The 13,825-nt window shown below is 36.5% G+C and overlaps 1 protein-coding gene across 1 annotated transcript in view; it reads left to right on the forward strand.

The window, feature by feature from the left end:
• LOC124595722 (ryanodine receptor) overlaps nucleotides 1–10,733 on the forward strand; it is a 690,379-nt gene extending 679,646 nt beyond the window's left edge. Inside the window, exons 102-104 of the mRNA XM_047134588.1 lie at nucleotides 504–660; nucleotides 6,604–6,769; nucleotides 9,841–10,733. Coding sequence (XP_046990544.1) covers nucleotides 504–660; nucleotides 6,604–6,769; nucleotides 9,841–10,000 — 483 coding nt within the window. The 3' untranslated portion in view covers nucleotides 10,001–10,733. The remainder of the gene's footprint in view (nucleotides 1–503; nucleotides 661–6,603; nucleotides 6,770–9,840) is intronic.
• Nucleotides 10,734–13,825: the final 3,092 nt, after the last annotated feature.

Raw genomic sequence — 13,825 nt, forward strand, 5'->3', positions numbered from 1 at the left:
GAAGATCAGCCTGAAAATGTTTGAAAACTAGTTTATGGGAACAAGCAAATTTTCCACAAAATGACTGGTTGTAGTTTTCTGTATTTATATTAACAGCCCACTCCCATGCATCACTAAGACTGTACTCACTGACCCAGTTGAAGTTACTGTTCCACACTATGGTTCCCAGCAGGTTGACACATGGGACAAGATACGGTTTCATCAAAGATACTGTTACGTTTATTCATGAGGCAGTGCTCAGCAACCACCAATTTTCTTACGCGACACTTTTCAGTATAGACATTGGTATTTTGCACAGTATTACATAGAATGAAATTAGTCGAAAGCTTACAGTAGGCATATGTAAATCAGTATGTGGAGTAGAGCCTATTCTTCTGTTTCATCTCATGTATTGTTTCATAACTGCTACTGTGAATGTGTCTTTATGTTATTAGTTGGCACCAGTGATGACACCTGTTATTTTATTTGGGACTGTGTGTCTCAATAAAATAATTCTTTTGCAGTGTTTCGTGTTCCACCTGTACAAGGGAGTGCGGGCTGGAGGAGGCATCGGTGATGAAATCGAGCCGCCAGATGGTGATGACTATGAAGTATATCGCATCATGTTTGACATCACATTCTTCTTTTTTGTCATTGTTATCCTGCTGGCTATCATTCAGGGTAAGAATAATTTCCATATTTCATGAAGATACAACACACGACCTTTTCCTTGCCCTATCTTTATCATTATTCCTGACAAATTATCCTTTGTCTCCTTGTTCCATACTCTGAGATTGCACCTCCTCAATCCTTCACACTGGGATGTTATTTTCATAATTGTTAATGGTAGCAGCAGATTTTAAGCTGATCTATTATGAATATTTCAGAACCTATAATTGATAACAGTTTTCTGTATTTATATTGAATATATTTCTGCCTCTAAAAAAGTGACTCTTGCAAATAAGCTATCATATCCCTCATTCTTGAAATAGCTGAAGAAAAAGAAAATGAACAGTTTACAGTGATTCCCACATTGGCCAAATGAGAATTTGATTTTAATCTGGCTGGGGCTTTACATGCAAATTGTTTGAGGAAACCGAAAATTAGCTTATTGTTCCAGCAAATATGTTCATTCCACTATATACATATTTTTGTTAGAATGTAAGAAGAGAGAAGGCAGTGAGTCACCTGAGCAGTGGGCTGAGAACACACAGATGAGAAGAGGAAAAAATCTGTAATGGCAGTTTTAAAGATTTTACTAATCTAAATAAACTGTTGGTGAAAAGAATTTTGTCAATAATCAGAAAATTTATTTGGTAGGCATCATAGTTTCGATTTAACGGACATGAATATTAAGTACATTTGAAATTTTCTTTCATTGCCTTACTTGCAGAAGGAAAGATATAGCCTCCAAAAAGAGAGATGAAAATTTGCTTTCATGCTTCATGTAATCTTTCTGACAAAATAGCCCTCTTGGTTGGTCAGTGAAAAAGTTGAAATATGATGATATTATATTTCCCTATAAATATTATACATCCTACATACAAGAATTTTATATTAAAAAAAACTCAAAGCGGAGACTGAAGGCACTTATAAAACTAAAATGAGAATGTTGATTGTAGCATCGACCTAAAAACTGATGTTTAAGAGAACTACTGTTCTCTGATTTTCATTCTACATACTGACATTATGTCACGTGTGTTCATTGCATTATAAAATTAAAGAATTGGAGAGACTGTTTGGTCATTGATGTGTGTGAGATTTTAAAGACAATGAAAACAATCAGTTTGAAAATTAGTGATACAACCTCTTGAACATTTGAATGAACACTAATTGTCTATTTTTGAAATGTTATGCCAGCAGATATTCTTTAAAATTTACATGCCTGTAAAACTCCTTTTTACACAAAACTAACTGTATTTGGTATGGGCTCTTACCCCACTGAGCCACTCAATTGATGAAGTCATTTTTTATGAAAATTCTTCTGTTTATTTCATTTTTGGGTATACAATGAAATTCTGTACAGATCACATAAATGGCAAGGTGTTAATTTTATGTGAAAAAAATAGGAGCTAGACTCATGTTGAGTCACTATTAAGCACATGGAAAGTTGTGGTTGCCATCAGAGAGTAGTTGTGGAAAGAGACTGCAGGAGCACTCCAGGTCTCTACTCAGTATGAGTTTCAGAATCAAGAGGAGGTCGAGAGCTGCACATAGACAGAGGCCCTCAATCGAGTGCCAAAAACTTCCATGGGATGATCTGGTGAAAAGATGGTGTGATGCTGTGTTGACAGCATAGCTTGCCTCTAAGTTTGCAGTTAGTACAGCTGTTTCCTAAGCAGAACTAGTCTGAAGTGCCTCTTCCAAACTGAATATCAACAGAATTTCATAATAGATAAAAATGAAAATTATGGAAATGTGGAATGGGAATTAATTACATTGATGTACCCATATGCTATTGGGAACTTTTCTCTCTGTTTACTTTTAGTTTGTCAGGAAGTGGACTTCACTAGTTACTTTACACACCTTTAGATGAATAACAGTTTTTCATTCTTTACTACTATTTATAAATGAACATTCTTGTTCAGCAGTAGTTTCTCAGGCTGTTAATGTCTCTCTGCGTCTTGCAACTAACTTCCCCAAAATCAGCAACACTGTCATCTGTTACCTTATTTTACCAACTTGTCTTTGTGTTCGATGATGCCACCTGTATTTTTTTTTTCCTTTTTGTGTGTGTGTGTGTGTGTGTGTGTGTGTGTGTGTGTGTACCCACATAACATTTTCTTTGAACATAAAATTCCCAGCCCTATGTTAACATATTTGTCTCATGCATGCATTATACAGCTTTCCTTTCAACATGTTACACTCTCTCTCTCTCTCTCTCTCTCTCTCTCTCTCTCTCTCTCTCTCATTTTCTTTTGTTCTTTTGAATATTTTTGTACCTTAGGAAAGAAGTCAAATTGCTTGCTATGAGGCACATGGGGGTTGTGACAGTAATTGTGTGGACATTTTATAAAGCATATATTGCCGTTTTGATGTTTATTTTAAGATTAGGCATTTTCAGTACAGCCTTAGCAGGCCAGGCTTGATGATGAACCAGTTTGGTTTGAAACTAGTTGCCAAATGTATGTACTGCAACAGTTGGCAGTCTTTTTAATAAATGCTTCATGAAATATTCAAAAAGTTTCTGGTTCCCTGTCAACAAAATATTGGAAAAAAAACCTCTGATTTGAGTTGACAAAGCATCTCCATAATACGTGTGTTTTGATTGAACCTATCAGTAACAAATGTAGCAGTACACCTCTGTATAGCATTGATGTTATCCAAACACTCAAATAGTACTCTAGAATGGGTCACACTGGTTTTCTATGCATGATCTCCTTCATAGATGAGCTACGATTTCCTAAAATTCTGCCAATAAACTGAAGTTGAGTATTTTTCTTCCATACTACTGTCCTGACATGCTCATTCCATTTCATTTTGCTTTGCAGTGTTAGGCACAAATATTTAAATGACATCACTTTGTCAAGCGTCACTCTACCAATACTTTATTCAAACAATACAGGATTGTTTTTCCCACTCATCTTCCTTAACTTAAATTTTTCTACACTTAGAGTAAGCTGCCATTCATCTCACAAAATAGAAATTCTAAGTCATCCTATATCATCCTACAATCACTCAGTGACATTTCATGCACTCTGCAGCTGCATCAGCAAAACAGTCTCTGATCGCTGCTCATCCTGTCTTTCAGACCATGAAGTCTGTTGCAAAAACATCCAACCTTTGGCTGGAAAAACAAATTGGTTTCGCCGGAGCATTGGACACCTAATCACTCTCAAAGTAGTTCCCTTGGGACTCCACACTGTTCTCACAGCAGTTCTGCTGTTGTTAGAAGCATGCTGAAAAAGACTGTTTCAGAGTGAAGTTTAACTTGGCTGTCACTTCTGCTGTGATGTCTTTTCTTGTCTGACTGTGTTCCTTTCAATAGCCTCTTGAATTTGGGAAACTGCTAGATGTTGGATGGGGCCATACCAAGAGTATGAAACCTGTTGAAGAACAAGAATCTGATTTTTCACCAAAAATTCTGAACCAAGTGTGAGGAATGTGGTGGAGCATTGTCGTGATGGAGGCACCAGTTTCTTGTTGACCGAAAGTCCAATCTCTTGTGCTGCACAGCATCTTGTAAATGATGGAGTACATCATCTTTGCTGGTTGTTTGACCCTATGTTGCATACTCATGGTGTACCACACTGGCGCAGTCAAGAAAGCAGTCAGTGTCAATTTCACATTACTGCACATTTGGCAGGCCTTCTTTGGTCTTGGTCATGAGTGCTTTCACTGTGATGACAGTGATTTGGTTTCCAAGTTGTACCTGTACACCCAGAACTTGTGAGCAGTGATTATGGTGTTCACGAAGTCGGGGTGTCTATCTGTGGACTCCTGTGAGACTTCACCATGAAGTAGCTTTTGTTCCGCTGTCAGCAGCTTCAGCACAATCAGTCACAATGGAATGTGCCGAAAAAATGTTGATTCCCACCTCTTCCACAATTTCTCTGATAGTCACACAACAGTTCCTCATCAGCACAGAATTCACTTGGCAATTACCTGGTCATTTCAGCGTGTTGATGGCTGATCGGAGTGTGGCTCACTCTCCACTGATGTGCAGCCGTCTTGAAACTGGTTGTACCACTCCTTAATCTGTGTGATGCCCGTAGCATCATCACCGAAAGCTGTCTGAATCTTGTGAACAGTATCCACCTGGCTGTTGTCCAGTTTCTGGCAAAATTTGATGCAGGAGTATTGCTCCAGTTGTTCAATCATTTCCCTTGCAATGAGAAACTGACACAAGCACTACACACCAACTCATTCAACTGCTGCTTGCCAGTAGCTGATGCTATTGACAGGTGGGAAAAAATTCATGCATGCACAAGAAGGTTCAAGGTTGGCTCATGGAAGTTTGCTAAATTCAAATCCATCAGCTGTTTGGAAAAATAAATAAATAAATAAATAAAAGTAGGAAGGAAGGTTGGATACTTTACTAACAGACCTCATATAGAGAACAAGAGCAATCCTGTCACACTTCCCTGGGGCATTCCTGACTGTACTCTTGTCTCTGATGAACACTTGCCATCAAGCACACTGTATTGGGTTGTAATTCTTAAGAAGTCTTCAGCCACTCACATGTCTGGGAACCTATTCCATATGCTTGTACCTTCATTAACTGTCGTTTTGAAGACTGTAACAACCATAAAGCCTTTGTTCACACACTTCTGTCTTCTGTCTAGCTACTGGCCAGTTAGATGATTACATTGTGAATATGTTTGTCTGGAAATATATACTTATGCTATCTGTCATATAAACTACAGAATCAGACACATTGAAAAATACTTAAAAACCAAATGTTAATACAATGTAGAAGATTTTCAGAAAGAAACAAACATACATGTTTGTCTGTCTCTCTCTCTCTCTCTCTCTCTCTCTCTCTCTCTCTCTCTCTCTCTGTGTGTGTGTGTGTGTGTGTGTGTGTGTGTGTGTGTGTGTGCAGGCGCGCATGCATGCACGCACGTATACACACTCTTTTTATATATCTGTGTGTTCTTTTATATACAGCTATGCAGTCGTAGAACTGTATTCACTGATGAATCACCAATGTTTCATTTGACTTATTGTATGTGATACATCATGTGGCAATAAAAATTCATTCTGTTCTGTTCTAATACACAATCATTGTTATTTTCATTACAGTTACATTCTACTTACATTCTCAAATACAGTTTTGCTTGAGACATTTTATAATCATTAATACTTCCCAATATTTCATTCATGACATTGCTTATTTCTCTGCCTACAGACTTGTTTCTTCTACTTAGTTCCAAAACCGTAATGCAATAAGTACTAATTCATCATATTCAACAAGACCCACAATTCAATCCATCAACCACGTTAATTCATAATAGTACACATTTAAGACAGATTAAAATTGTGTGACTTTCTTTCTTGTGGCCAAGCTGTGTGGTAGATAATAGTATGATGAGCAGCAGTCTTTATAGCAAAGGTAGGAGACATTGACCACAGGCTATAAATAACCTTTCCCAATAAAGTCTTTTGCAAAGTAAGCTTCCAATAGAACTGTTTATAGTATTTGAGTATGAGTACATGGCTAAAACAAATATGTGATTATTGGATATGAATCGCTGAAACTTAGTACAATGAAACTTAAAATTTTTGGTGTACATATCTCCTGTTTTGTATGTAATTCCTTGCTGTGACAACAGATGCCCTATTATTAATTTTTTTTACTATTATAGATTCTGAATTTACGGAAATGTACATTTCTGTGTTTACAGGGCACTTAATAAGTAGTTATTTAGTCGTGTGAATTTGTATTGTAGAAATATTTTGGTACTTCATATGATTACTATACTTTTTTGTACTTCTTGCATTACTGTGAATTCAGCATAATATTCTGATTACATGAACACTGAAACCTCTTATGCAAGGGAAAACATGAACATTATGCCCAGAAACAGCATGTTTTACATAAACGATTGTGAAGTACACAATTTTCTTGCTATTAGTGAAGTAAGTGAGAACTTTTTGTGAATACATTTTCTCTTGCTACAGGTTTGATCATTGATGCTTTTGGTGAGCTGAGAGATCAGTTGGAAAGTGTAAAAGAAGACATGGAGTCAAACTGCTTTATTTGTGGTATTGGAAAAGATTACTTTGATAAAGTACCACATGGGTTTGACACTCATGTACAACAAGAACATAACTTAGCAAATTATATGTAAGTGTCTAGTTGTACCTTACCCTCTTTATAAATTGTTATTTTCAAAGTTGTGAAATTAATTACTTTGATTTCTTGAAAAAATCATTTTTTGTTCTTGAGCTCATTATTATTTAAAATAAACACTTTATTTTAATGATGATTAGCTAATTTAACCTCCTTGGCCATTATTGGGCAGTGGGGTGGAAAACCAATAAAAAAAATTATGGGCAGCTTTATTCATTATTGCCCATAACTTTTTTATTGTTGTTACCACCAGGCTGCTTTATAATGGGGCAATATTAGCTAACTGCCTGTGAAATAAAGTGTTTGTTTCTGTAGTGGAACAGGGAAATGGTCAGGCTGCTTTGAGCCATAACTCAACCTTGTTTTTGAAGATACTTTATTTCATAAAATTTTTGTGAATTAAAAAAGGAACATGAATAACACAAAAACTCAAGGCAATAATGACTTTGACTTATTGTCCATGGATCATGCATGGAATTTCATTATTGAATGATCATGAAAATCATTTAAACATAATTAACTTAGGGTGCACTTCCTGTACATACATGTAACAATTTAAGTAAAATTCGTTTAACCTTAATAGTATCAGCTTACCAGCAATTAATTAAGTAAAAGGTGTACAACTTTACTTCCGCCGTTTGCCAATATGTGGCGACAACAGTAAGTAGCGATCGAAAGAAACAGACCACAGAAGTCAGGCAGTTAGCTTGGACCTTGGTCAACATAACCATAGTCAAACATTTGTCGATTTGTGCCTGCATCATAAAGTTGTTTGTGATTGAAAATGTCAGTTTACGAGTCTAATTCCTGTCATTTGCGGGAGGTGTTACTGTTTTGTTTCAATATGAAGAAAACAGCGGCTGAGTCTCATCAGATGCTCTCAAGTACATATGGTAAGGACGCTATTAGTGAAAGAATGTGTCGTGAATGGTTTCAATGCTTCAAGAATGGTGATTTTAACATCATAGACCAGCACAGTGGTTGAAGAGACAATGTTTTCGAAGATGCAGAATTGGAGGCATTGCTGAGCGAAGACTCGCATCAAACTCAAGAAGAGTTGGCACTATTAATGGGAGTGACACAGCAAGCCATTTTAAAACATCTCAACACTGTGGGCATGAATCAGAAAGAAGGAACTTGGGTCCCGTGTTAGCTGAAACCAAGAGACATTGAACAGCGTTTCTGTGTTTGGGAACAGTTGCTTCAGATGCGAAAACGAAAGGGATTTCTGCATTGCATTGTGACCGGGGTGGGAAATGGGTTCATTACGATAACCCTAAATGCAAAAAATCATGGGGATATCCCAGCCATGCTTCCACGTCGACAGCCAAACCGAATATTCTTGGCTCCAAGATCATGCTCTGCATTTGGTGGGACCAGGTACTATGAGGTGTTAAAAACAAGTGAAACAATCACAGGTGCTCGTTATCGAACGCAGTTAATGCGTTTGAGCAGAGCTTTAAAAGACAAACGGCCACAATACAGCGAGAGGTATGATAAAGTGATTTTGCAGCATGACGACACTCGACCCCACGTTGCAAAAGAGGTCAAAATGTACTTGGAAACGATAAAATGAGAAGAACTACCCCACCCGCCGTATTCTCCAGACATTGCTCCCTCAGACTATCACCTGGAAAATACTTTGAATGATACATCGGTAACCAATTTGTTTCATTAAAGCCTCAAATGTTGGGGAAAAAACTGCAGAAGCAAAGTTGCAAACCTTGTACAATAATTCATGCCAGATGTGGTATCACAGCTACTTTAACTCTATTAATTTGGAAAATCTGTGAGTTTAGTTAAATGTGAGTTGAATTAACAATGATTAAGATTAATTAAAATTTTAACACCAATGTAATCAATAAAACTTAATGTCAGTTGGGCTACAGATTCACTTAACTTGTGCTACACATGCAGTATATTTAACAACATACATAGGCTAAAAACCTTCATCACAACTTCACATTTATATGTACAGAGCTACTGAATACTTCCTTCAGCCGTCACTAACAGTCAAGCCCTGCTCCAGCCTCTTTAACAAACTCTATTATCAGTTGCACAATTCCACAAAATACAGTTGTACCTGCAGATCATGCCAGCAAAATTACACCATGAAAATATCTTTTATCACAGTAAGCCCCCCCCAAAAAGCAACCGTTACACAGTTGCTCAATTAAGGCTCCTCCAGCCACAGCTTTAACACATCATTTAAAATATCACTGGCTATAGAAATGAACACCTTGCCACAATTACACATCAGAAGCATTAAAATGATGATAAGATCAACTTAGCTTTACGAATGTGGGGTAATTGTACAAACATTCTCAGCATAACCTCTGCAGTTCTGTTAGATAAACGCATCACCACTGCCCATCTGCTGGTTCGAGCTAAACCCACATTCCAGCCAGACACACTATTCAGTAATGTTAAAAACTGCATACAAAAATCTTTTGATTAGCCAGTACAATTCACAATTATTTGGCTGTTCATAAAATATACAGACCATATTAAGTACTAAGATAGTACAGAAATCCCAGGTCCAAGAGATTAGCCTCCTATATGCTGTCAACAGTATATTTGCCCATCGAACTATCATCTTTCCACAGGTGCAGCTGACAAGTCACACACAATGCTCATTGTGCAAAGAAAAACCCGATTTTTTGGACACACTGCTAGAAGCAAGCTCTATCAGTGCTGCTGCATGGCCTTAGTCGGCAGCATACTTCACTGCCATGGTGCATGCATCACCTAGGCCCATAATTTAAATTGGTGCAGATGTGATGTTTCATGATGACACATTTCAACTTAAACGGCTTAAGCAGGAAAATGATTTCTTTCAAAAAATTTAATGTGTTTGTAGATCCAAGCATAAAAATAAATTGAATTATTCTGAATTACTTTTGTGTAGTAATGATGTGTTCTTAAAGAATTTTTCAATGTTTGCATATTGATTGATGTATTTGTAAACTGTCAAGCATTGTTTACATTTGAACCATGTCTTAAGATCTGTAGTTTGACATACATTTATCTGTTGAAGTTGCCAAACACTTGTTCTGTTTTCCCAGGTTCTTTTTGATGCACTTAATCAACAAACCAGACACAGAATATACTGGTCAGGAGACCTATGTCTGGAACATGTACCAACAGAGATGCTGGGACTTCTTCCCTGTTGGTGACTGCTTCAGGAAGCAGTATGAAGAGGAGCTGGGAGGGGGCGGCGGCTAGAGCAGTGTGGTTCCCGGTGGATTCTGTCAACCGACTGCATTACTGCCGTGTGTGAACTGATCTCATTACACTACTTTTCTGTGTATCATCACAGCATCATCTGAGGGACGTAACTTCTGTGATGTGACATATATGGAGCTGACAGGTGTCAGTTTCATAGTTTTTGGTGGCCTTTGGATAAAATTTCAATCACTTGTCAATTCAGACTGCTCGCATCAGTGTACTCACTGTTTCTTACTCTTCTCAACTGTTGAATTTTACCTCATGAAAGGTACAAATAACAGGGCCCACAGGACGTGGAGGAGGAATGTATTGTTCACATTCATTAAAACTGTCATCTTGTTGAATGGTCAGGAAGTGCAATACATAAATTATTTTTTACAATTTTCATAAATTGTCATTACATCATCCATTTTTATTGTTTTGTTTATGTGACACTATGACAGTGTGACTTTTTTATCAATGTCTGTACCCCAATATAAACTCTGAAAAGAGCTAAGAAAATGAGAGATGTTTAAAAAAAATGAAAGAAAAACAGCCAGTCAGTCCAAGGAAATTTATATGGTAATAGAGAGCTGAAGCCAGTCTTTCCTGAAATTGTTCCAGTCTACCACAAAATATTCAGTTGAATCTCCGATATTTACACTTTTGTTCCTACTTCGTGTGTTTCACTCTCCTGTTCTTGTACTGAATCTATTTTTGATGTCAATAAAAAAAGCAGTATTTGTTACAATACCTTCAAATTTCTTTCCAGATGCATCTTTAATCCTATAATTTCCTACTCTTAAATGAAGTTTATGATAACTTACCTTTCCAGAGGATTAAACAATTTGTTCTTAGAACAGGCAGTGCTGTTTGGTAATGTAGTAATGACTCACATTTGAAACATTGCAGCAGTCTTCAAGAATACTGTGTCATTCACATAGGTAGAACAGGTATAAGGGAAATGATTCCCACATTGAAAAAAATATAGAAATGTAGACACAAAATAGATTTTTACACACTATGCAGCAGCAAACTTAAGTACATTTAAAATCACCCATTATTGTCCAACACTATCCAATTGTTGACTGAGTCAACTGCACATAATAACATGGTCATTAATACCCAATGACTGATATTTACAGTTTCCTGACAAGTAAATTATGTACTAAAATAAATTGATAAAAATGTAATACAGCAGCACAATTGTTTTAAAAAGATAAAACTTAAGGAAACTTGAGTTTAGAGTTAGGAAACTGAACACTGTTAAATATTGACTGTTATAACCCACTGTGAGGAGCTCATTGTTCCTTCCCAGCACTGTTCCTAGGAACTAGGAATAGAGGCAAATACTTTTTAGGGAAGACAACATTTTGAATACCACAGCCACTGGAAATCAGTTTCCAACATTAGGTTTTCATCTCAGAAGTTGTTTTGCATGTAACTGTAGCAAGTTGCTAGTTTACATGCAGTGCAACTCCCAGAGTACGAAAACTGAATGTCAGAAGACTAATTTACGTGTTAAGGTCTGAATCAATTTTTCTAGCCCATTCAGTTACTACTTTTCTGCCTGTCAGTTGAAGATAGTATACAGTCATCAAAGCAAATGTGTTATTAGAAAAGAATAGTCACATCAGATAAAAAATAAAGACAGTATGTGATACAGTGAAGGAAGAGAGTGGTAGAACCAGAAATGAAGAGGAGCACATAGCATTAAGAAGAAAACTATACACAGGGAACATATGTGTGCAGTGTTGCTGAACTTTTCAATAAGCACTTCATAATTCTTACTGAAAAGATGAGGTTGTCAGGTTTAGTAGTTTCTGCCATGGAATATCTCAGACCAGTCACTACAAGCAACTACACTAACATGAATATGACCCCCACAACACCATTAGAAGAACTGTACACCACAAAATCCTTAAAATTAAAAAATTCCAGTGGCTATGATAATACATCAACAAAGTTGATTAACAGTGTGCCTGTGAGTTTAGAGACATTTTAAGTTATTTAGGTAACCAGTCTTTTATCAGTGGAACATTTCCTGTGGGATTGAAATATACTGATGTTAAGCTGTTGTATAAGAAAGGCGATAAAGACATACCATCAAACTTCCATTCAGTTTCACTTCTACCCGCATTCTCAAAAATTTTAGAAAATATAGTAAACAGCCATCTTCTTAACAATGTGAACACAAATAAAATATTATCCAAGTCATAGTTCATATTTCTAAAGGATTCTGGTATTGAGAAGACTACCTCCACATACAGTGATGATGTACTTAATGCATTAGACACAGGCTACTGGTATATTTTGTGATCTGCCAAAGGCATTTGACTGTGTAAGTCACAAACATTTTAAGTAAATTAGAATATTATAGTGTACTAGGAAATGCTGCAAAATGGTTCAAATCCTATATCTCTCACAGAAAACAAAGGATGTCAATAGGACATAGATGTGTATTATGCTATCAGGCATCTATTTTCTTTTATTTATTTATTTTTGAGCCGTCATCAACTGATTACAAAAAAGTTTTTTTGTTCCAGTCTTCTGGATAAGTCAGAGCCTTAGTTACTAGAGTTGTACATTATTGCCTGATATTATTATCCAAACAAATTTTTCTGTATTTAGTTGAGAGAACAATGTTACATATATGGATTACACATAAAAACAATTTGCTATTGCAGTACATAGATTAAGAAATTTACAGTTTGTGAAGCAGTCTTCAAACCTCAGATTCAAATATTTACAGTTTGTGACACAGTCTAAGATCTGAGATTCATATATTTTTAGAAAGAGGGTCTTCCATCAAACAAGTGTACTAAATCTAGAAACTCATCTATTGAATATGCAGGACTGTTTAGGAGCCATAATTTTAATTTATTTTTTAGTTCTGTAATGAGCAATTTGGAGCTCTTAGGATGGAGGCAATTCAGTAGTTTTATGCCTGCATAGTGAGAGCGTTTCTCATAGAGTGTTGTTCTATAGGTGATATTGTGGGGTCTTTCTCTACCTCTAGTGTTGTCATAGTGTATTTCTTTATTAATTTTTTGTTACTGTTTACTGCCATAATGATTACCTTAAGTACGTACAGGTTATGAACAGTTAGTATTTAAATTCCTTAAACAGATTTCTGCAGGATTCCCTGGCACATTTCTTTCCCATAAATCTAAGTGCCTTCTTCTGTAGGGTAAGTACACTTTTCATATTACCTTTACTGCTGAATCCCCATAGCTTACATGGGATTCAAATAGTGTACAAAAATATTTGCCTCAGAGTGGTAATGTTACAAAAAGGTGTCCATTTTCTTAGGGCATATATGGCAGTAGATTGCTTTTTGCAAATATCATTTACATGAGCAGACCAGTTTAACTCTGCATAAAGTGTCAGGCCAAGAGGTTTGGCCAAGTATTCTTTTTTAATGCATTCACATCACCCATCAAAATCTGGCATATTAACATAGTATCATCTGCATATAAGATAGCTGTAGCGGGGCGTGGTCCTAATACTGACCCCTGTGGAATACCAAAATTAATGTCAGTGGTATTTGAATTGTATGCTACCTCTGTAGTGCTAATAGACACAAACTGCTTCCTATTTGTTGGATCAAACCATGTGATGGGCTGTGCCTTGAATGCCATAGTTCGATAGTTTGTCCGGCAATATGGTCATATCAACACAGTCAAATGCTTTTTGTAAGTCTAGAAAGATGCCACATACATGTTCTTTATTGTCTATTGCTTGAGTGACATCTTCGATTAAGTTGGATGCTGCTGCAATGGTGGATGACCCCTTAACAAACCCATATTGCCCCTTAGAAATCACTTTTTTGCTTACCAGGAA

Source organism: Schistocerca americana, chromosome 2, assembly GCF_021461395.2.
Source record: "Schistocerca americana isolate TAMUIC-IGC-003095 chromosome 2, iqSchAmer2.1, whole genome shotgun sequence".
Lineage (NCBI taxonomy): Eukaryota > Metazoa > Arthropoda > Insecta > Orthoptera > Acrididae > Schistocerca > Schistocerca americana.